This window comes from Chrysemys picta, chromosome 8 (assembly GCF_011386835.1).
Source record: "Chrysemys picta bellii isolate R12L10 chromosome 8, ASM1138683v2, whole genome shotgun sequence".
NCBI classification, from domain to species: domain Eukaryota; kingdom Metazoa; phylum Chordata; order Testudines; family Emydidae; genus Chrysemys; species Chrysemys picta.
The window spans coordinates 16928811-16954519 of record NC_088798.1 but is presented as its reverse complement, the minus strand read 5'-3'; the positions used below and the strand labels follow the sequence as shown (position 1 = coordinate 16954519).

General features: G+C 41.0%; 1 protein-coding gene across 5 annotated transcripts in view; it reads left to right on the top strand.

Annotated features, from left to right (window-relative positions):
- KANK4 (KN motif and ankyrin repeat domains 4) overlaps positions 1–17245 on the top strand; it is a 56786-nt gene extending 39541 nt beyond the window's left edge. For 4 of the 5 annotated variants that reach the window (XM_008167868.4, XM_042851386.2, XM_042851388.2 and 1 more), the window contains 3 exons: positions 2177–2319; positions 9432–9632; positions 15105–17245. In XM_008167868.4, coding sequence (XP_008166090.2) covers positions 2177–2319; positions 9432–9632; positions 15105–15206 — 446 coding nt within the window. In that variant the 3' untranslated portion in view covers positions 15207–17245. The remainder of the gene's footprint in view (positions 1–2176; positions 2320–9431; positions 9633–15104) is intronic. The other variant, XM_065553941.1, reaches the window with a different exon arrangement.
- Positions 17246–25709: the final 8464 nt, after the last annotated feature.

Sequence of the window (25709 nt, the reverse complement as noted above, 5' to 3'; positions counted from 1 at the left end):
TGTGTTCACACCCCAGGCTGCCAAAGTAGGGTGACTAGTTAGTGTGAAAAATGGGGATAGCTAGTAAGGGGGATGATAAGGTCCTACGGGTGTGGGTAATAGGGTCCTGTATGAAACAAAGCCCCTAATATTGGGACATCTGGTCACCCTATGCCAAAGTGATGTGAAGGAGCCAGTGTAGCTCAGAATCAGACCCCAAATCTGTTTAGTTTACAGATCAAAAGAAGATTTTTCCAACTGCTTGCGCTTGCAAGTTCAGCCTAAAACATCATATTGCAAGCAAGCCGTGTTCTTTCAGGTCAGCACTTCATCACTAACAATCTAGATTCATTGCTGGCAAGTTACCTGAGATTGTGCAAGCAAAGAGGGTCAGAATCCAGCTTGTTGTTCCATAGCTATATCAGCTCTGTAATGCTAACATTAGTAAAACTTGGTTACAGGAGCAACCTAAGAAGATCAGATTTAGGATGCACGTTGGGTGAAATTCACTCTTCTACTTAAGCCCTATTCTGAGAACTTAAACGAGTGGTTCATAGGTCTGGAACTGGCCCTCTGCACTGGGGCAAATGTCACCCATACAAAGCAATGATGGCAGTGGCACAGTGCCATTTTGTTCAGAATAACTTTGATGATCATAACCCAACTTAAAAATGCTTAGAAACAAAATTCCAAGTAGCTCGGAGCAATACATAACATCCAGCGACTCTGTACTTACAGCCAACTTACTCAGTCTTCAAGTCATTTGGGCTCAGATCCTCAAAGGTAATTAGGTGCTTAACTCCCATTGAAATCAATAGGATTTTTGCCATTTTTTTCACTGGGAGCAGGAGCAGTTCCTAAGTCACTCACAGACTTGCCCCAAAACACAACTCCTCTGTTAGGCTACTGATTAAGCCATTGGTCATTCCTGCCTGAATAAGAACTACTGCATCCATCTCTTAAATGCTGGCTACAAGTAATACTTACATCTTTTCATATTTGATACTCTGCTTCTCTTTTTTTATTTCTGTTTTGCTCAGTTTGCTTGTCTATGTTATATACTGACTTTCCCCCCACCTCTGCACTCTATTTTTTTCCCTTCCACTCATGATAGTGTGGGTCTCTCTCCTTTTCAGGCCTACAGTCATTTTTCTTCTCTACAGATCTTCTCAGGGCCTAGTTCTGCTCTCAGTGGAGACAGTAGAAAAGCTCCCATTAATTTATTCGGGAAAATGATTGATCTCCAAGTTGCTATATTTTCCTTTTCTATTTTTTCTGCTTTTCTTTTACTTCTCTCACTTCTATTTTGATGGTCACATTTTCTATAATTGCTATAATTACGTTCTCTCTCTACTCAGCTTGTCTCCTCCTAATTCACTTGTTTCACTGCTCTGCAATACCCCACTTGATTATTTCTTCTCTTCCAGTGTTTCTCTTACTACTCTTTTATCTCTACTTTCAGTTTCTCCACCGTTTTGGGTTCCTTCTCTCTTTCCTTCAAATTCTTCCTTTCTTTCCTCCCTTTTTTCTGACTAGCTGATGTTTAGCATTTTCTCTGTGATCCACATAGTTTCCACAGCTGATCCTTAGTGCACTTTTTGCCTGATTTGCATGCACCTGAAAGTGATTGCCACTGAACTCAGGGCAAAAATCAGTATCTCAAGTCGTGAGCATCAACCACTGGCTTTGCTATAGCTTCAACTTTCTAGGCCTCTCACTTTCAGATCTCAATATTTATGTAAGATCAGTTTTTAAAAAAAAAGTTAAAAAGAGCAGATTCCTGTGATGATGCAACTGGCCATAAATTGCCTAAAATTTCCTCACAGATATCCGTTATCCATCTGTAAATAGTATAGTGTGTTTTGGCTATGTCACTCAACCCTGCACTATCTGTAGATTTTCAGGACTCAGGGCAAAAATCAGTATCTCAAGTCGTGAGCATCAACCACTGGCTTTGCTATAGCTTCAACTTTCTAGGCCTCTCACTTTCAGATCTCAATATTAATGTGAGATCAGTTTTTAAAAAAAAAGTTAAAAAGAGCAGATTCCTGTGATGATGCAACTGGCCATAAATGGCCTAAAATTTCCTCACAGGTATCCGTTATCCATCTGTAAATAGTATAGTGTGTTTTGGCTATGTCACTCAACCCTGCACTATCTGTAGATTTTCAGGACTCTTTCCCCCCCTCATCTTTAGGTGTTTGTGATGTGGACCATCAAAATAAAGCTGGATATACTGCAGTGATGATCACACCACTGGCATCAGCAGAAAGTGATGAAGACATGGAGGTGGTCTTAAAGCTGTTGAAAGAAGGGGACGTAAACATACGGGCAAGTCAGGTACATAACAATCATCAACAGTCCCTGTTTGTTTGTACAAGTGAACATAGACTTGAAAAGATAATGGAGCAAATAATTAAACAATCAATTTGCAAAGAGCTAGAAGATAAGAAGGTGATAAGTAAGAGTCGGCATGGATTTATCAAGAACAAATTGTGTCAAACCAACCTAATAGCTTTCTTTGACAGGGTAACAAGCCTTGTGGATAGGGGGGAACTGGTAGATATGGTATATCTTGACTTTAGTAAGGTTTTTGATGCTGTCTTGCATGACCGTCTCATAAACAAACTAGGGAAATACAACCCAGACAGAGCTACTATACAGTGGATGCATAACTAGCTGGAAAAAAACATTCCCAGAAAGTAGTTATCAGTGATTCACAGTCAAGCTGGAAGGACATATAGAGTGGGGTCCCGCAGGGATCAGTTCTAGGTCCAGTTCTGTTCTATGTCTTCATCAATGATTTAAATAATGGCATAGAGAGTGCACTTATAAAGTTTGCGGATGATACCAAGCTGGGAGGGGTTGCAAGTGCTTTGGAGGATAGGATTAACATTCAAAATGATCTGGACGAACAGGAGAAATGGTCTGAAGTAAATAGGATAAAATTCAATAAGGACAAATGCAAAATACTCCACTTAAGAAAGAACAATCAGTTGCACACTTACAAAATGGGAAATGACTGCCTAGGAAGGAGTACTGCAGAAAGGGATCTAGGGGTCATAATGGATCACAATCTAAATATGAGTGAACAGTGTAACACCATTGCAAAAAAAGCAAACATCATTCTGGGAGGAGTATTAGCAATAGTGTTGTAAGCAAGCCACAAGACATAATTCTTTCGCTCTACTCTGCGCTGATCAGGCCTCAACTGGAGTATTGTGTCCAGTTCTGAGTGCCACATTTCAGGAAGGATGTGGACAAATTGGAGAGAGTTCAGAGAAGAGCAACAAAAATGATTAAAGGTCTTGAAAACATGACCTATGAGGGAAGAGTGAAAAAATTGTTTGTTTAATCTGGAGAAGAGATGACAGAAAGGAGACATGATAACAGTTTTCAAGTACATAAAAGGTTGTTACAAGGAGGCAGGAGAAAAATTGTTCTCCTTAACCTCTGAGGATAGGACAAGAAGCAATGGTATTAAGTTGCAGCAAGGTTGGTTTAGGTTGGACACTAGGAAAAACTTCCTGTCAGGGTGGTTAAGCACTGGAATAAATTGCCTAGGGAGGTTGTGGAATATCCATCATCTGTTATTTTTAAGAGCAGGTTAGACAAACACCTGTCAGGGATGGTCTAGATAGTACTTAGTCCTACCATGAGTGCAGGGGACTGGACTAGATGATCTCTCAAGGTCCCTTCTAGTCCTACAATTCTATGATTCTAAGTTTTTATACAGAATATATCTGTGAACTGGTGATGCATGGAAACCATAGGGATAGGTTCCCTTCCAACCCCAAACTACAGGATTCACTTGACAAACCCATTCACAAGCCAAACCCTGCAGGGTTCATACCACCCTAATTATAATCAGACCTGTTCGATTCCTATTACTTACTCCCAGTGTGAGTTCAGATTGAATAAAGGAGTGAAAGATCTGGCTAAACAAGATGACTTTGAAATGTATTTATTGTGTAATTAATTAAATCTCAGCACATATGGGAACTAGCCTTATAAAGATGCTGCATTGTAGAACCTTCTAGATGCTAATTCAGCCAGAGTAACTAAACATGTTTAATAATCCTCAGATAGAATTTATTTCCTTCATAATTATGTCCCCTTAAAGAGCCTTATAGGGAGAATAAATCAAGCATTACAACATGCTTACACCATCAACCCTTAATCAGGGGGCAGAGCTACTCAGGAAGACCAGGGCTTTAAAAAGCCCACACCTAAGCAACCAGAGGAGCTAGTGAACAAGGGAGTTTTGCGAGGGAGTTTACAGGGGGAGTGTGTGGGGGGGGCTACATACACTTAACATTCCTTAAACTTCTTTAAACTTAAAGCCCCAAACACCCCCTGATAAAAACAAAACAACAACAAAGGAATAAGCTTCAGGAATAAAAAGAGAATGCAGGCAGAAGTCCAGCAACAGAGTGGGGCTACCCAGTGCCGCATGTATGATTACCTGCCCTAAGGGAAGGATAGGAGAGAGGTCCTGGAGGCCAAATTTAGGCTGCTAGGTAAGAGATTGAAGTCCAGGACCTCCATGGTAGCATTCTCTGAAATGCTTCCAGTTCCACGCGCAGGGCCAGTTAGATCAGCAGAACTGCAGGGTCTCAATGCGTGGATGAGATGATGGTGTAGGGAGGAGGGGTTCTGATTTATTAATAATGGGGGAAACTTGTGGGAAAGGGGGAGCCTATACAGGAAGGATGGGCTCCACCTAAACCAAAATGGAACCAGATTCCTGGCACTTAAAATTAAAAAGGTCATAGAGCAATTTTTAAACTAAGGGCTGAGGAAAAGCTGACAGGTGTGGAGGAGCACATGGTTCAGACATCCCTTGGGGGGGGTCTATAAATGGAGATTCACTATTTCCTAATAAGGAGGAGAGGAAGGAAGATGATAAAATACATGTAAGATCTGATGAGAAACAGTCAAAAGAAAAAAAGGCCCATTCAATTACCTCATGTAATGGCATAAAAAGCTAAAAAGTGACAAGTTTTTAAAGTGCTTATATACCAATGCTAGAAGTCTAAATAATAAGATGGGTGCCTTGTATTAAATGAGGATATTGATATAATAGGCATCACAGAAACTTGGTGGAATGGAGGATTATCCATGGAACACAGTAATACAAGGGTACAAAATATATTGGAAGGACAGAACAAGTCGTGCTGCTGGGGGAGTGGCACTATATGTGAAAGAAATGAAGTAAAAATCTTAAATGAACCAAACTGTACCATAGAATCTCTATGGATAGTAATTCTATGCTTGAATAATAAGAATACAGTAGTAGGGATATATTACAGACCACCTGACCAGGATGGTGATAGTCACTGTGAAATACTCAGGGTGATTAGAGAGGCTATTAAAATAAAAAACTCAATAATAATAATGCGGGATTTCAACTATCCCCATACTGACTGGGTACGTATCACCTCAGGAAGGGATGCAGAGATAAAGTTTCTTGACACCTTAAATGACTGCTTCTTGGAGCAACTAGTTCTGTAACCCACAAGAGGAGAGGCAATTCTTGATTTAGTCCTAAGTGGAGCACAGGATCAGATCCAAGAGGTGAATATAGCTGGAGCGCTTGGTAATAGTGACCATAATATTAAATTTAACATCCCTGTGGCGGGGAGAACACCACAGTGGCCCAACACTGTAGCATTTAATTTCTGAAAGGGGAACTACACAAAAACAAGGAGGTTAGTTAAACAGAAATTAAAAGGTACAGTGCCAAAAGTAAAATCCTTGCAAGCTGCATGGAAACTTTTTAAAGACACCATAATAGAGGCTCAACTTAAAAGTACACCCCAAATTAAAAAACATAGTAGAGAACCAAAAAAGAGCCACCGTGGCTAAACAACAAATTAAAAGAAACAGTCAGAGGCAAAAAGGCATCCTTTAAAAAGTGGAAGTTAAATCCTAATGAGGAAAATAGAAAGGAGCATAAACTCCGGCAAATGAAGTGTAAAAATATAATTAGGAAGGCCAAAAAAGAATTTGAAGAACAGCTAGCCAAAAACTAAAAAAGTAATAGCAAAAAAATGTTTAAGTACATCAGAAGCAGGAAGCCTGCTAAACAACCAGTCAGGCCACTGATGATTGAGATGCTCAAGGAGCACTCAAAGAAGATAAGGCTATTGCAGAGAAACTAAATGAATTCTTTCCATCGGTCTTCCCAGTTGAGGATGTGAGGGAGATTCCCAGACCCGAGCCATTCTTTTTAGGTGACAAATCTGAGGAACTGTCCCAAATTTCCTGGAGTTAGAGGAGGTTTTGGAACAAACTGATAAACTAAACAGTAATAAGTCACCAGGACCATATGGTATTCACCCAAGAGTTTTGAAGGAACTCAAATGTGAAATTGCAGGACTACTAACTGTCGTCTGTAACCTATCATTTAAATCAGCTTCTGCTCCAAATGACTGGAGGATAGCTAATGTGACACCAATTTTTAAAAAGGGCTCCAGAGGTGACCCTAGCGATTACAGGCTGGTAAGCCTGACTTCAGTACTGGGAAAACTGTTTGAAACTATAGTAAAGAACAAAATTCTCAGACACATAGATGAACATAATTTATTGGGGAATAGTCAACATAGTTTTTGTAAAGGGAAATCATGCCTCACCAATCTACTAGAATTCTTTGAGGGGGTCAACAAGCATGTGGACAAGGGGGATCTGGTGGATATAGTGTATTTAGATTTTCAGAAAACCTTTGACAAGGTCCCTCACCAAAGGCTCTTAAGCAAAGTAAGCAGTCATGGGATAAGAGGGAAGGTTCTCTCATGGATTGGTAACTGGTTAAAAGATAGGAGACAAAGGGTAGAAATAAATGGCCAGTTTTCAGAATGGAGAGAGGTAAATAATGATGTCCCCCAGGGGTCTGTTCTGGGCCCAGTCCTATTCAACATATTCATAAATGATCTGGAAAAAGGGGTAAACAGTGAGGTGGCAAAATTTGCAGATGATACAAAACTACTCAAGATAGTTAAGACTGCGAAGAGCTACAAAAGGATCTCTCAAAACTGGGTGACTGGGCAACAAAAATGGCAAATTAAATTAAATGTTGATAAATGTAAAGTAATGCACATTGGAAAACATAATCCCAACTATACATCTAAAATGATGGGGTCTAAATTAGCTGTTACCACTCAAGAAAGAGATCTTGGGATAGCTCAATGCAGGGGATGGGCTAGCTCAGTGGTTTGAGCATCGGCCTGCTAAACCCAGGGTTGTGAGTTCAATCCTTGAGGGGGCCATTTAGGGATCTGGGCCAAAATCAGTACTTGGTCCTGCTAGTGAAGGCAGGGGGCTGGACTCAATGATCTTTCAAGGTCCCTTCCAGTTCTGGGAGATAGGATATCTCAATTTAATTTTTAATTTAATCTTGGAGTCATTGTGGATAGTTCTCTGAAAACATCTACTCAGTGTGCAGCGGCAATTAAAAAAGCAAACAGAATGTAGGGAATCATTAAGAAAGGGATGGATAATAAGACAGAAAACACCATATTGCCTCTATATAAATCCATGGTACACCCACATCTTGAATACTGTGTGCAGATGTAGTCACCCCATCTCAAAAAAGATACATTTGACTTGGAAAAGGTTCAGAAAAGGGCAACAAAAATTATTAGGGGTATGGAACGGCTGCCATCTGAGGAGAGTTTAATAAGACTGGGACTTTTCAGCTTGGAAAAGAGACAACTAAGGGGAGATATGAGAGAGGTCTATAAAATCATGACTGGGGTGGAGAAAGTAGATAAGGAAGTGTTATTCACTCCTTCTCGTAACAGAAGAACTAGGGGCCACTAAATGAAATTAATAGGCAGCACGTTTAAAACAAACAAAAGGAAGTATTTTTTCACACAACGCATAGTCAACTTGTGGAATTCCTTGCCAGAGGACGTTGTGAAGGCCAAGACTATAACAGGGTTCAAAAAAGAACTGGATAAATTCATGGAGGATAGGTCAATCAATGGCTATTAGCCAGGATGGGCAGGGATGATATCCCTAGCCTTTGTTTGCCAGAAGCTGGGAACTAACGACAAGGAATGGATCGCCTGATGATTACCTGTTCTGTTCATTCCCTCTAGAGCACCTGGCATTGGCCACTGTTGGAAGACAGGATACTGGGCTAGATGGACCTTTGGTCTGACCCAGTATGGCTGTTCTTATGTTCATGAAATTGAGAAGCAAGATTGTGTGTGTTAGTGTGCGTATTGTATTGAAGTTGCCAGTTTAGAAAGTTAAAGCAGCATATTCAGCCAAACAGTGCAGTCCACTGTGACGAATTAAACCTTCTGGACTTTGCCTGTTTCAATGCTGCTTCTCAATCCTTGCTTTTATGTACAAGTATCAATCAATTAATCAGTTGCTAATTAAAGTACTTGAAGGAAAACTCAGAGGGCTCGATCCTTCACTATACTGAGCATCCGCCACATGCAGCTAAATGCCCTCAGCTGCCATTGGATGGGAGTTGAGATGCAGAACTTTGCAGATGCAAACATTCACTTTTTCTGACTCCCACCTGCTTGCTAAACAATGGCTAAAATCTGAAATAAGAGTCTCAGAAATGAAGGTGAATTAAATTAACCTAAAAACCCCCAGAATGTGAACCACTATGGGGAGGGGCAATTGTTCAGGGGTGAACTATCAGGACACCACAGAATAATTATTTTTGAAACAATATCACTACACATGATTATTTAGTCATGGGTGTGTAAACTTTTCTGGGCCTGATTCTGGTTTACACTAAGGTTCCTTGACACAACTCTGGCATTTGTGTTCTTTTTGCTGTGGCAGTGTAAAGGCAGTGTTAGTGTGGTTATAAGTGTAATACTAAGGACCTTCGTGTAAAGGGCAACCGGGCCCTTCTCACTTTAGCTTTCACTAGTTTACTTTGCTGTTACAAGCAGTGATAGCTTTACACTGGCAATAAAAACAAACGACATGGCCAGTTTGGCCAGGGCCAGATTTCAAGGAGCTTTTGACACACCACAGCGCTCAAGTCATGGTGAGAGCTCCCATTGTAATTTGCTTCCAAATTTCATACCTCAGACAAAATGATACTGAGCTGGCAGTGTAAACGTGTATCACCTCTGACTACAGGACAGAACTGGAACTGCATATCATAAGCCCTATGCAGCTACTAGCTAATGGATAATCTCCTATAGCTCCAATGACAGGGCCTTTGCTTTTGGAGCACGCAGATCAGATGTGAGTTTTAGCCTTACTGTCGCAGTGAAGTTCTGAGGAGCCATGACATGTAGAAGAGTCAACCCTGAAGTTATAAATGGCCTTGGATTTGTTACAGCATCTGCTGTAGGGCTACCTGTGTTCCAAGCAAGGCTGCTATGCTATTTGAATGCTTAGATTGTGTAAATAAAGTTACATTTCTTTGATGGGTCTGTCATTGTGTTTGGTCTGTCTTGCAATATTCCTAGGGAGGCCAGACTGCCTTAATATTAGGTGTCAGCCATGACAGGGGAGATATGGTGAAAGCCTTGTTGTCTTGCAAGGCTGACATAAACCAGCAGGATGATAATGGAACATCAGCACTGATGGTTGCCTGTCAGCATGGCAATGCTGAGATCGCGAAGCTTCTTCTGGCTCACCCTGGTTGTAACACTACATTAACGGACAAGGTAAGGGAAACAGGTGGTTGCAGCATGTACTGTAAAAAAAAATATACATATTCAGACACTCACTGCCAGGAGCCAATTAGTGAATATTTAAAGAAACCATATGGCTTTCTTGCCTTAGAACTGGAGCAGACACTAGACACCTCCTGGAAACCAAAGTATCTCCCTTATCAAACATGTTAGTGAGTGGGCTTTGGCTCTGTGCCTTGCCTGTCTCACAAATAAAGGGGACTGGATCAGTTTAAGGATTTGGAGGATGAGTAACCCACATTTTAACTCAATTTTCAATTCCAAGCCAAGCTGCACAATTGCATACTTAGAAGTGCAATGAAACCTGCCCTACCAGACAAGCTACTGTCTTCATAGACTACCTCCGAAGTATCCCCAAATGTACTAACTACAGTTGTACTCCAGCATCTGTAGGAGGTCATTTCCATTAAGCAAAAAAACCTTTTTTCAGTTTATTGAGCATTCGCTTAAGACAGGGTCACTGTACAATACAGTGAACATGTACGTTCAACACTACTGAACTACAGCGGCATCCTGTGCTGGAGTTTTGGTAGATGAAAGAGCGTGAGAGAGAGAGAATGATTCCAGCATAGGCCTTTATCTCTTTAAAATACCATAATAAGTAACAACTGGGTTGCGCGCATGCAACATGGAGCTCAAGATGTTTCCTATTTTGTACATGTTCAGTACGCCTGGATACAGCCCTTTGCATTCGGCACTGTACGTTACAGACAACAAGTGGGTTACAAATGATAATACATGCCCCATTGGCATATACCAGATAATTGGAAGTGTAAAAACATCTTGAAAATAATGAGGAAGATTCACTCTGGCTTAGAGCTTTATTCCAGCATTATGATGCACTGCTCAAACCACAGAAAAATATTATGTTAATAGACCACAGCTTCATTATAACCATATAGTTTTATGTAAAAACCTGGCACATAATCAAATGTTGTCCAATTCTCCACTTGACGGGGCCATTGAAAGAACTGCACCTATCAGAATCAACTAACTGAGTGTACCCACCATTTAACTAACGGGGGTCACAACTGAAAAATTCATTTCCTTCCTCAGAATGCTGACGTGCCATTTGTAACAGCCAATGAGAGAGCTTTCCTTTTATAAGGTTCCAGTCCCAACACGCTCCCAGTCTCCTCAGTGACTTCAAATCCCTCATCAGGTGATTCATTACTTGGTTACAAACTCACCTAGCTGAACTGGTTCCTCAGGCAGCAGCTAGGTCATTGTCTTAGGGTGCATGTATTTGAATGGGAGACCATCTAAGTAAATGACCCTGGATTGTTAACCTTCTGCTAGCTGCAAGAATTTCTCATGACACCTCCCTGGAAGTCCTAGCAGAAGATGGAGGGTAAAAGGCAAAAGTGTAGGCAATCAAAATGGCACTCACAAAACAAAATGAAGTTTGTAATCTGATATAGGAACATATAGTTGGGTGACCAGATAGCAAGTGTGAAAAATTGGGACGGGGGTGGAGGGTAATAGATGCCTATATAAGAAAAAGCTCCAAAAATCGGGACATCTGGTCACCCTAACATACACTAGTCCCTCACAATCTTCCATGACGTACCACAGCCAGGGACTCCCATGTTGCACCATTTCTCCTCTCCACACAGGTAGACTGTTATTTATCATGGGAGGTGTAGTCCATCCAAGGAGCCCAGCCAACAGAGGAGAATTGGAGCTTGAATCACCTGAACTACAACTCCCATAAGGCATCAGAGCAGTATTTTCAAATAAAAATATTTCAGTTCTCAGCCAGAATATTTTGGTGTTCAAATTTCTGCCCAAAATGAACACTTCCCATTAAAAAAACTCTACTTTTTTGATCAGCTCTAATATTTAGGCATTGTGTCCTGATTCTTTGTGGCCCTGAGTACTCTCAATTCCTATTGATGTCAATGAGTGGGTGTTGAGTACCTCTGAATGATCTTCTCAGCTACAGCGGAAAGAATCACTGCATTATGAACATGTCAGAAAATCACAATGGGGAAATATTTATGCCCAGCACACCTACAGACACTAAGGGGTACATTTTTAATAGAGCATAGGTCACACCTTGCTCTTTTAGAGGTGAAATATTCAGCTGAGATTTTGAACCAACACAATGCATTGCTGCTGCAGAGTGGTTGCAGTTCTAACTACCTGATGTGCACCTGCAGCCAAGTTAGAGGTACAAATACACAGATTACTCTTATGGGTGCAAAAATATGGGCACAAATTTTGTAGGTGCAAATTGCACCCATAAAAGGGAAGCCAACCTTGTTGAAATTTTTGCCAAGATGTATTTAAACCTGTTAATAATATATAGGGTGAAACCCTGGCTCAACTGAAGTCAATGGGAGTTTTTCCATTAATCCCTTAAATAGGCTAGCACGTAGCATGCCATTTAGTACGAATGTCCAGACAGCAGTCACCAAGACAGGAAGTGAGTTGAAAAACACATCAGGGCCTAGTTCTGCCCTTTGGATACACTGATTTAAATGACTGAGAGTTGCACCAATGCATCTGAAAGGCAGAAGTGAGCTCTTAGGATCTTGACAAGAGAGAGCCTTGCAACGAAAGCCCTATCAGCAATATATATCAAATTGTCCAAGTCCTCCCTTTTCACCCCTCATAAATTGGATAGATCATCTGTCTGGAAAGGAAACTACTGCCTTGGCAAAGATCACATTAGCACATTTAAAAATCTCATTTCAGCCTTGGGAGTATAGTCTTCAGTAGCAGCACAAGATGTGAATCACTATCTTATTTAGTTAAGGAAGATTTGAAAACCCCATTGAGTGAATAACTGGCAGTTAATTCCTGGGCAGAAATTGTTATTTACAGCTTGTGTACATCATAATCTCACCTGGACATCTGGCAATGTGAAAACCACTGAAACAACAGGAGAGGAAATTTTCGTAGAATAAAGAAGACCATTTGAGGCAATAAGTTAGCTTCCTCCATGCCTGTGGAATCGAGAAGATTACAGATTTGTATCTGCTTCCTTCCCTCTGTTTAACGCAATTAATTAGACAGCAGATTGTGCTAGTAAGGGATAAAGATGTGCTGCACTATAATGTTACTTGAAGGTTTTAATCTGAAAGGTGACTGCTGATGCGAAACTAGTCACCTGCTGAAGACCCCAAATCAATCCAAATCCATCACAAAGCTGCTTTTTTGTACCAGGTGCCTTGCTATCATATTTCTCATGTGAAACACCAAAGAAGCATTACTTATACATTTGCAGCTTTCGGTATTGTGACAAGGACTGAACAATGGTATTTACATAAACACAATTAAATGTTTAATAGCCAGACCAGTTGCAAGCTGGCAGCACACCACGCTGCCAACTAACTGATGAAGTTTCTGAGGAATTATATACAGTGGCTGTAAGTGTGGAATTTCTCAGTGGTTGTAATGCATTGGTTTTGTTCGTGTGTAAGGAGGTGGATCATGCACTGTCTCTTCAACAACCACTGTTGATTATCCAGGATGAATTTCACAGCCTTCATTACCAGAGAGCAGCATTGTTTCAAGATGATGCCAGAGGAGGTTGAAAGAGCAGACAAGAACGTACGGGCAGGGCTAGCTATCGGAGATTAGTACAGTAGTCTGTATTCAATCTGTGTCTGCATAGTCAGTGGCAATAGGTAGTTTACACATATACACTCAAATGGAGACAAATACACGCACACTCTAAATAAACAGCAATTTTTTGGACATTATTTAATGGGAAATAGTCATTGCTGACAGCACCCAAAATTGAGCAAGATACTACCATGATGAATTAATTAGAAACAGACTAACTAGACCTAGCAAGATGGCAAAAATTGTCTTATGCTGATAAATCAAGTTGACCAACTTCAGGATGGACAGCCCAGTGTCATGACTATAAGCTGAACACCAAATATAATGTCTTTTGTTTAATATAAACATACACAAGTGGAGATTGTTATAATCTCTCTCCACAACTCATCTTAATTTTGGGTCGTCAGCTACTGAGAGAAAGCAGGTTTCAGAGTGGTAGCCATCTTAGTCTGTATCAGCAAAAACAAAAACAACAAGGAGTACTAGTGGCACCTTAGAGACTAAAAAATTTATTTAGGCATAAGCTTTCGTGGGCTAAAACCCACTTCATCAGATGCATGGAGTGTAGGAAGATATATATAACAGTACATGAGAAGATGAGAGTTGCCTTACCAAGTGGGGGGGGGGGGTTGTCGAGACAATTCAATTAAAGTGGGCTATTATCAACAGAACGAAAAATCACTTTTGTAGTGGTAATCAGGGTGGCTCATTTCAAACAGTTGACAAGATGGTGTAAGTAACAGTAGGCGGAAAATTTTTAGTTCTTGTAGTGACTTATCCACTTCCAGTCTTTATTCAGGCCTAATTTGACGATGTCCAGTTTGCAAATTAATTCCAGTTCTGCAGTTTTTCGGAGTCTGTTTTTGAATCTTTGTTGTTGAAGAATGGCCACTTTTAAGTCCGTTATTGAGTGTCCAGGGAGGTTGAAGTGTTCTCCGACTGGTTTTTGAATGTTATAATTCTTGACGTCCGATTTGTGTCTATTTATTCTTTTGCGGAGAGACTGTCTGGTTTGGCCAATGTACATAGCAGCTGCTCTGGTAACTAAGATTGGCAGCCTGCTAAATACTGTGATCAGAGACTATGTTCAGATTCACACACATCTCCTTACAGTTGATGCTTTTCTCAGGAAAACGGACAAAAGGGGGAAACATCTGGCATTTGAATACTATTTTCTCCTTCCTCGGAAGCATCAGGGATGACCACGCCTGGAGATGGGACATTGGGCAGGGAGGGCCAGGGCTCTGAAGTGGCTCCGAGCATTTTCTCTCTCTCAGGTGCTTGGCTGGCTGGTTCTTGCTCACATGCTCAGGGCCTAACTGTTCGCCATATATGGGGTCAGGAAGGAATTTTCCCCAGGTCAGATTGGCAGTCACCATGGTTTTATTTTTTGCCTTCTTTTGCTACATGTGGGTGTGGGTCGCTTGCCAGGATTATTTGAGTATATCTCATTGAATCATTTCTCTGTCATTGCTGGGACCTTGAGCACTTGTCCTCTTCAGTCCCTCCTACTCTCTGCCTGTGGCACATAATAGGCTGGTATCCTGTGGGCTGTAATGCTTTGGTCTCATTGTAGTTGTTGGGTTTAGTGTGTGGGTCCTGGGTGGTGTTGGTGGCCTGTGATATATAGGAGGCCGAACTAGATGATTTAGTGATCCTTCTGGCCTTGGACTATATGACTCTATGAAGGATTAGGCCATTTTGACGTTATGGGCAATTTTGTCACTGTAATGCATCCAACCCCTTTTCCCATTAGTAGAACTGGCACATGCAATTCTCCACATTCAACTGACATTAACCCTTAGCTGTCCAGTAAGATTTTTATTTGAAAGATTTGCATAGTAAATTCATTTTCTTTTTTTTCCCATGTAGAGTGGTAATTCTGCTCTGTCTGTCGCTCTGAAATCTGCCCACATGGAAATTGCAGAGCTTCTCCAAGCCCACAAAGAGCAGAGCCGGTCTTTGGCTAAATAAAGGAAATGGAAAATAGCATTTGTCGGAATGGGCAATGGATAACAAAAGGTTCATTCTTTTAACAACTCTGCTTCCAATTTAGATGGAAATGATTGTAGCTGATACTGCTGATTTCTATACTTATTGAGGGAGTGAACTATGTCAACTATTTGCATACATTCCTAATATATAATTCCCCTCATTAAGCCTGCTTTTATAGTTCTAACCTATGCATAGTGCCATAAATGACTCAAATACTGTTTCAGAGAGTTAGATTATTGTATTGCCTTTTATTAACACACTTGATCTTGATCTTAAAACTGAATTCCGCTATCTACCCCTCACAGTATAATTTTGTCACGTTGGTGAACAAAAAACAAATGCACATTAGAAAAGCAATACTTACTTTTTTTTGTAATTTTAGATAATGGTGTTCTTTCTAATCAACTATTTAAAATGTGTCTCATTTAACGTGCAAGTTTACATCTTACTGTTTATTATTACACCTTCTGTATGTACTAGCAGGTAATGCTTACTCAATATATATAGCAGTAAATACAAGTCAGGTGGATTATATAAAAATATCAAATCCTATTTATGTGTGGTTATGTGCTCAGAAGCAAGAATTAAAATTAATTCTCTAAGAAAATATTTGAGTGTGCCAGATCCAAACACACAGGCATTGTTTTTCTTGTATTCAGAATTACCATATGGCTCTCATTTTTTCTAATTAAATTTGACTTTAGCAGGAACCGTGGCCCACTGGCATATACAATATATCATTTATAGGATGCTGAGGTACAATTGTGAAGTATCAGGTTATCCAAACACAGTACAGGAGACAAATTACTTGATCATTGCATAAACCTTCTCTGCAAGGATGGGTTAATACTGTCTGTAAGGTTGCATATTTAAATTCATAGAACCACTTCCGATGATAATAGGTTCCACCCAGAAAGTGCCCTTTGGCCAAACATCTGTTCTTCAGTTTCCAGCATGCTAAACTTTTGGAACCCCCCAAACTGGACAGATTTAAATCTGTGTAGTAATTTAGCTGCCAAATTTTTCCTGTGTAGTCTGAGTGACCTGCTCAAGGAGAGCTAGGGCTTCTCCTTGAAGTATACAGCCCTTTGGGCCCTGGTGGGAATCCAGCACTGTCTGCAGTGCATATACAAGGCAGATCTTTCCTACATTCCAGTGGTCCAAGCACAGCAATTACAGATCACTCTGCCTTCCTCTTTCAAAGCCGGTACGGTATGTCTCAAAGGTCCTTCCTCTGTGAAAGTCACAGCCAAAGGGTGCCATCCTGCAGGGTACTGAGAACATCCTGTGAGATACTGAGCATTTTCAACTCCCACTGAATTCAGCATCTCGCAAGAATTACTCAGCACCTAGCAGAATGGGGTCATAAATCCCTATCCCTACAAACATCTTTCCATTCTCATTAAGACAAAAAATTAACAAGCCTTGATGTTACATTTCTTCCATTGGAAGAGTCTTTCCATTGACTTCAAAGGGCCTGGGATCAGACCCTGATTGTGCACAGCCATTCAAATTGTGTGCAGCATGAAGTCAGTGAGACTGGATCCAGTAGCACTTACTACAAATGAAATGTATTGTTTTTCTAACGTCCTCGTTTTTATTTCTAAACAAAACCTAATCCTGGTTTAACTTTTTTGGTTTATTTGTAAGTCACATTATAGCATATTATTAAATCTCATTTGAGTCACCCCATCCCCTTCCCTTGCATTTGCAATGCATATCAAAATCATTTCCAAGACTGATAGCTTGATCCCATTGTCCTCATTCGAACAAAACTCTCAATGGCTTAGGTGGGAGTTTTGTTGAAGTAAGGAAAAGAGGATCCTGTCGTTTGTTCTTTTTCATTATTCAGATGTTTTCACATTGAAATCTACTGTATAATTCTCGTTATTTCTTTCATGGTTCTTAATCAAAAGCAATCTGTATGGTCATCATCCCATACATTTGTCTCTCATTTTACTGTATCCCAAAATGAATTTATCTCCTCTATGTGTGAATAAAAGTCAGATTTTAATTTACCTGCATTTGTTCTTATACCTATTTTCCTTCTCCATTTCTGGGACAGAAAATTAGATCACACATTTTACTAGTGAACTAGTTCTCTTGATAGTAAATGGGGGTGCAGTTATGGTGAAATCACCCATTGCCTCACCACACATTGCAGTCAATGGAAAAATTCTTCTTGACTCCAGTGGGAGTTGAATCAGACCCATGTTTAATAAAGTACAAGGGAGCCTTTTGTGAACCCTTTGTATTTACGTGAGTTTTAGTCTTAATTAGATAGGGAAACTGAATGATATAGGTTACAGAATACAAGGAAAAACCTCTAAGTCTATTATCTCCAACACATTTTAGTGGAATGACAAAGTCCCTTTTTAGAGGCAAGTAGGTCTCCAGTGGATATATGATGAGAAACTTATAAAATGATTAAACAATGCCAGGATTACTAACACAAATCCTGGAATTTGAGAGGTAATCAATACACTACACTAACTCTTCAAGTTTTAAAAAAACACAAAATCAATTTAAAAAACAAGCTGAGTTGTCCAAATACCAGTAGCAGTTATGCTCCATGAGGCAGACCCATAGCAGCCAAAGCAAAATGAAAGGAGGTTTTCAGAAATGAAGGTTACAGGAGTATCCTTGACTTGCAATAGGAACTCACCAAAGACTGAGAAGAGTAATGAGAAAGGAACACAAAGGGCCACCAAACACAAACAAATAGGTAGCGGTATATTGTTCATTTATACAGCACTGTATGAAGTATATGAGTGCCTTGCAAGTTTATCTATCTGCCACAATCAGACTTTAGAAAGAAAGAGCAGATAGATAAAGAAGAAAAAGCTACTGCATATGTAAGTAGATTCAAAACCAAAGTTATAAATGAACAATGGTCCTGAACCGCCATCTGAATATCTCAGAACTCTGGGAAAGTTCAAATCTGGATTGAACCTCTAGCAAAAAACTACAGAAAGTGTCAGGCAGCCAAAATCTAACTAATGTTAATGTAAAAATATAAGCTGGCATATAAAATTTGGTAAATCATGTGTGTCAAACCAAGCACTTTAGTTCTTCAGTATTTGAATGGTTTAGTCAAAATTCTGGAATTAATTGGCTTTTGCCACTATATCACCACAATGCTCTCCTCGCTGGGATGAACTGAGGTACGAGTGTACCACTAAAAACAAAAGAATTCAGGGGGAAATCTGCCAAACTCCTTAACTCATGCTGCAGCACCTAGAGGTTTCAGTACATAAGCTACATAAAATATGCATTGTTTTAGATATTTCTTCAAAATACAGGCAGTTAGAATTGTTATCGTTATACATGTGCCATAGGTTGCCTACCCCTGCAGTAAAGAGTCAACTTCCCGAAGGACCTAAATCTTAATTTAATAACAAGAAACAAGCTTTTTAATCTCTTCACTGTTGGAGCTTACTACTCAAAGAGACGGAATAACCGCCAAGAGGTTTGCAGGCCTGGCTGATACCTGAAAGGGTACAAAGAAATGAATTATCTTTAACCTGAGATATTGCCATTAAGTATTACCCAGTATGGTTACCCAATAACTACATTGAATAAATTATTCTGTAACGGGAGAATAAAAGAAAGGAATTTAGCTAACAGTAGTAAAAATATACTATAATGCTTTATTGCTTTATTAAATTCATCCCAAGAGTATTGTCAGAAGACTCAACTTCATTGAAAGTAACGGAGTTGTGTCATGTACAAATTCAGCCTATAATTCTTTTGTTTTTAGTGGTACACTTGTACCTCAGTTCATCCCAGCGAGGAAAGCACTGTGGTGACAGCATCAAAACACAAACAATTGCGATTTATGTATTTTAGTGTTTGTGGTTAGGGTTTGTTTCTTTTTCATATTTTTTCCACTGTACATATAAGGCAGTGTTAAGGTTGTTTGCACGCCCTACCTGTGCATTTCCACACCTTCACCTGTTTGAATTTATTTTAAAATGTAACTAATTCTGTACTTCCTCAGTTTACAAAGTTTGCTTCTGGGATAAACATCATGTATTCTCCCTGAATAACAGATTGTACTTTCAACCTTAACTCCATTTTAATATGTTTTTTTGTCTGGGAATTTCCTTATTACATTTTTTTTTAAATGTCATAGATTTAACACTGAACAAAAAAACCCCAAAGCAAATGTTGCTGTGTGATATTTCTAATGTTTTGAAGATAGACAGTATCAGCCTAAAATATTTTAACTTTTAGGGCCAAATTCACCAGTACATTCTGGCTTACTTTACCCTGTTGGGGAGCAGTGCATAGCAACCAGAGCCTACAGGTTAATTAAGCATGGTTTACAGTTACTTTCCATACCCAGAACAGCACAGAATGTATTGGGTGTGGGGGAGAGGTGAGGAGAGAGGGAGAAATTGTGGGTGGGTGGAGGGCAGAACAGTCTTTGGGGAAGGAGGCTGTTTTAGGGAAACTGGCACTAAATGATGGAAATCAGGGAGTGGGGGAAGAGAGGGTATGAAAGGGAGTCCAGTCCCTGAAAATCTTGTGTCTCTGTGCTTTAAGGACTCCCCCTGCTGTCCTGTCTCAGCTCCCTCTGCAGTGCTGCCTCAGTGCATAATGAAGCCAATGCAGCAATGTCACAGGAGTTTTTCAAACACCGGTGCCCAGCTAGTGCGCAACGACTGAGCTGTGGGAGTTTGGGGCCAAGCAACCTATGAATGAAAACTTTTGACATGAGAATCTGGTCTCTCTCATGCCACTGACCCATTACAACTGTTTCTTCCTTGGCTGAGCGGTAGCCAGAATTCAGGGCCCCGCAGGTCAGTTTCCCAGTTGGAGCAGCAATTGGTGACCCAGTCAAGTATTTTCTTAGTGTAATTTGTTTATTTACAAAATGGCACCCGTCTTCTCTCCCTGAACAGCAGCAAGAACAAGCTGCACACAGGCAACCTCCTTTTGCAGGAATCCCAGGTAAGGAACCACTCTCCTGTCCAAAGAAGGAGATATTCTTAGCCTCATAGCCAAGCAGACTGCTTCCTTCCACAGATCACCCCAAACTTGAACTGACTACTCAGCATGCAGTCTGGTTCCAGCAACGGAATTTGAAACCTAGGAAAAGCCTGTTAGCTCCAAAATGCCTCTCAGATTGCCAGGGCCGGCTCCAGCATTTCTGCCGCCCCAAGCAAAAAAAAAAAAGCCCCTCTCCTTTGCTTGTTAAGCTGGTGCCTGGAGCCGGCCCTGCAGATTGCATGTGGTGTCGCCACACTTGGCCCCAGGAGTCAGCCCCACTTCTTTATGTGAATTGCTTTGCACTGCAAAAGGGCCTAGAGTCCGCCTATTGGTGGGCACAAAGGAAAGTGCTTTAGTATATGGCCGTTCACCTGAGTGGGTTCTGTGATTGGCTTTGCATCCAGGATCCCTAATGGTGGGCCACCTCGTTCATAACAACAAATGAAGAATTACACGAGAGCTGGTTCCTTTCATTTCAAATTTCTGCCACAAATGGGAATAAACTTTTGTGACCATTTAAAAAAAAAATGTTTCCTGCTTTTTGACCAGCTGCAGAGTTGATTTAAATGTTTTTTAAATTAGAAATTTCAATGAAGAAAACAGAAACATTCAAATGCTGACAAAAGAAAAAAAGTTCCTCCTCTCCTCAATACACACAGACACTCTCTCTCACACATGCACACACAGAGCAAGAGAAAGGGCAGTCACAAATGCAAACCTTCTCCTTTTTGATGCCCCCATGGGGCAAAATATATAATAATCTCAGCGCACACTAAACTCCAAAGCAAGGCTTGCAAAATGGCATCAGAATGGGAATATGTTTGCGAGTTGTAATAAGATTTTAAAGGCCTTCCTGTAGACACCACCAATGTCTGGGTTTTTTTCCAGCAAAATGTAGGGTCACTTTGACAAAGATATGACGCCCTTTGTGAGAAGAATTGTTCCATATGTTCCCGGGAAGTTGAATCTTCTCTCAGTACAATCCCAGGACAGGTCTTATCAATAGTGATGTGAGCTACGTGTCCATAACCACAAAAAAGAATCTTATGTGATATTTCAACTCTTACACGTCTCTCTTTCTTCTCCACTCTCCATCTCTTCTCCCACCACCTCTCTTCCACATCTCTGTCCCCTTTCCTCCATCTTTCTGTGTGGAAGCTTTCCTCATACTTCTCTCACACTCCCCATTCCACTCTATTTCTCCCTCGCTTAGGCTTTTAGACTGCCTGCCCCTCACCAGAGTATCTGGACACCTCTCTCTGCCTCTCATTTAGCTTGCCAGACCTTTCAGGGTGCAGCAGTGGCTGTGGATTGACTACATAGCCAGGGAGAAGTAATTTGTTCCCCTTTATCCCGAAACAACCCCAGCCACCTAAACCTCCCTTGTATTCGGGAGTTGGTATTTCATACCTTGGAGACTGGTTTGAACTGAGCATTTCTTTCATTACTGTTCCGCAACAGGGGAAATTCCCCCTCCCCCCACACTCTCAGGGCACAAAATTTTCCAAAAGCCCCAATGGCCTCTCATCAAGTAGCCTTTTAACAGGGCTATAGGGGTAACATTCTGCAAAAAGAACAGAGATTAACATGCGTGAGAGGCCATTTCTGCATCCAGTTCCCGTTTTAAAATAAATGTAGCGTTTCCCTTACACAAGCCCAACAGGTTTCTGAAACCACCCACTTCATGTTCTTTGGGGCCCAAATAGAAGAGATTATGTTTTGCAGCTTGGTTTTTATTTGGGAAAGTTGCTCTAATAATAATAATAATAATCCTATACACTTCTAGAAACACTTGTCAGCTTCAAACTTGAATAACCTCAAGCACTTTGTAGGATCAGGCTCTTAATCGTCACAAAACCTGGTGAGGTGGGTACATAAATATTATTTCTTTCCCTTCACTGAACCATCCGGTCCTGCTCAGAGATCAGGATACAGAACTATATGGACCTGGGCATTCAGGTACTACAATGATGAGTGCAGTATAAAAACCTATATAGAACTATCACTCCAAGCCAGCATGGCAGTTCCTGTGCTCGCACAGTTGATTTTCTCATCTCTTTCCCATTTAAGGATATTTTCTTCTTTTACAAGTCTCTGTTTTCTCTTGGGTTTCTTATTTATTTTTGTTCCTCTCTCCCTCTCCCTCCTGATTTGCACTTTAGCTCCTTTAATATGCATGTTTATTTTCATTCCTTTACCTTCTGTTTCTTCTCTTCCTTCCAACTGTTTCCTGCTCTCTCTTCCTCTCTCAGGGAGCAACAACTAAGCACCAGATGATTGATTCTCTGTTACAGGCAGCAGGGAAATCTGCAAATGGGCAGCTCTACTCTGGGAATCTGGTTCAGTTCCCCACCCCTGCAGGATGTGGAGAAGGGATTTGAACTTGGGTGTCCCACACTGTAGGAGAGCGCCCTAGCCACTGGGCTGTGGGATATTCTGGTGTGGGTCTCTCTCAATCTTTGTTGCAGAAGCTATTCCACTTTGTATAAATAATTACATAAGCCTTGGAGCAGGGACTTGAACTTGGGTTTTCCACAGACTAGGTGTGTGCCCTAACCACCTAGCTGGGAATCATTCCTGGGCCCAATGACTATTCATTGTCATTGTGACCAAATGCACCCCTATATTCACACCCTACCCACTATTGTAATAATCTTAGTAGAAAATATGCCCTTTGAGGTATCATTTGAAAACTAATAACTTGCTGGTTAATAATATGATGGTGAAATGTATGTAGAAACCTTATATGTAAGGTGATGAACATAAGTTGAAAATTAAATCTGAAATGTGTTTACCAGACAACCTTGTGTAAACCAGTTTCTCAAAGACAAAGGAAATGTGGCTGCCTCTAGCCAGGTGTCTGTGAATCGACCCAAAACAGATTTTTTTCAGTTCGATGAAGTTTTGTACAAGTTTTTGGTTCAGTTTGACCTGATTTTTGTTTATTTTTCAGAACTGCCAGTGCACTGAAAAATCAATTATGCACACAGCTGTATCTGGGCACTGTTTTGAAAACATGGTTAAATCTGTAGTTTCATGTCCCTTGTGCGCTGTAGTGGGCATGGTTTTCCTGACAAGATTAGATAAGGCCTAAGTGTGTCCTACTTGGCTTTCAAACCCCTCAGACATCCCTCCAACTCATTTTATGGCTGGGGAAATGCAGGCAGGAAGGTTGTGACATGCTCAATGCCTCAGAGGGAGTCAGATCAAGGATTAGCTTGCAAGAGTTCCTGGCTCCCAAGCCTGTGCTCACATTGCACCCTTCTCTCTCTCTCTAATGATAATAAATTACTTTCTCAGGAGAGCGGCCTGCAATGTGGATTTTTAACATCTTGATTCAAATTTTCACTTTTTGTCACCATTTTTCAACCAGACTTGGGCACCCCAAATTTAAAATATACTTCTTGTTCCGCGGGTCTTTCTACAATTTGGAGAAGAAAATTCTGTTGGGCCAGGTTCTGTATCCCAACTTCCAGTCTGCAAAGTAATTGTGTTCATTAAAATCAGGGGTTTTTATCATCGTAGAAATACCAGCCTGGGTTAATTATTGTGGCTTCGACTTCTCCCTGCCCCTCCCTTACAAACACATGTGACACAGGCTTTGCTTTGCCATCCAGGTAACGAGTCTCATGATCAAAAGAAATTTAATCCAAGCTTTCGTAATAGCGGTTAGGATTGGTCCAAAGCTTTATGGTGCCACCTTTGTATCTTAAAACAGAACCCCTGGCCTTCTCTGCATTATGGACCTGATCTATCGCCCACTGAAATGAGTGGAAAGGCAACCATTGACTTCAGAGTGCAATGAATCATCCTATCTGGTCATAAAAATGCCCCTTCTTTAAATCTTGTTTCCACAATAGAGTCATGAGGTGTCTAGCCTGTGACCTTTGAACAGCTACTAGAAGACTCTCTCCATAGGCTCCATCTGCAGTCCTGATGCAGGCAAAGCGGCTGCTGAAATCAGCTGGGGGTTGAGAATGCTATTTTGACCCTCCCAGCACTAGTTCACCACAAAAATGTTATAGATTTTGCTCTCTTCCATTAAGGACCAGGGTCTGTTCCATTATTATCATTGATTAAAAACATTCCTTAGAAAAATCACATTTGAACAGGCAAATCAGTTAAGCCAGGGGACGCTCAGAGACAAGCTCTGTTCTGCCATCAGTTCTCTTTTGTTATGTCATACTGTGAAAAATTGTGTGGCGCTGCATCAGGGCATTAGCTGATGTGACTGATGCAAGGCCACCAGATACCGGTGACAACATAATGGATCAGCTGCCAGGCTGGGCAGCCATCATATTATATTCTGGTAAATGTATGTCGTACGGTATGTTTGTAGGCAGGCAGGGCTTCCCCATGCCACGGTATTGGGGCACATTGCTCTCCTGGTGCGCAGGAGTGAATACTGGGCAGGGCAATAACCGGAATCCATTTTTGGATAGAGCTTTATTTAACTGCACAAGAGTCCAAGGTATATAAGATCAGGTTTTCATCCACCTCATGAAGGGCCTGATCCAAAGCCTACTTGAGTCAAAGGAAAGACACCGGTTGACTTCAGTGGGCTTGGGATCAGGCCCTAAGCACAGCAAAAATGCTTTTCAAGGGCAGCCCTGTTCTCACCAGAATATCAGCTTATCTTTTACCTGTTATTTCTAGGTCACCTTTTGCCAGAGTTAACCAGAAGCTGAATGCTACTTTCACCCTGTGGCTAGGGAGACAGCCCGGCTGCTGAGGCTTCAAAGCCCCTGTGTAATAAGCCAGGTACGACCGGCCTCCTGAACCCCCACTGGGTACCAGTCACTGACTGACAAAAGCAGCATACTTTTGTTTTAAGTGCAATTGACAGACACCATATCCTAAAGTCATGATTGTCTCCTCCTACCTACTAAGCTATTTCAATGACTTGCTGTGCTATATCAGCACAGGGCAAGGAGGCTGAAATCCCCATTACCGTGCAATAGTTCTGTCACTAGCATTGCTTAGCAAATTCCTTTCAGCCACCCTGATGGTGCAAAAAGTGAAGTCAGGCTGGTCACTCATATGGTCTAGACTGAGAGAGCCAAAGAGCCCTTTTCTTTAAGCAAATGTCAGTGGACTAAATACGCTCATTTCACTCCCCTGACATCATCATTACTGGCAGCCCACTTCCATATATAGCTATAAAAATTAGGCAATTCCTCGCCAGTGACCAGGGCAGGGAGACACTTTTGTCCTCTGAATAGGATTAGATTGTGCAAAACACTGAACCCTCCCTTAGCCAGAACCCATGGAGGTCCCTATGGATACAAACAGACTGACTACGGACAATAATGGCAACAATATATATGCATCAGAGGTGTTATTTTATCACTTGGTCACTATACCTAAACAAGCAAGTGGGTTTAGGTAGGGCACGAGATCTGCAAATGATGTATCCTCAATACCCGAACAACGATATTGTCCTGTCTCAGAACATCTGTATCAAACCACATCATCACAGATATAAGA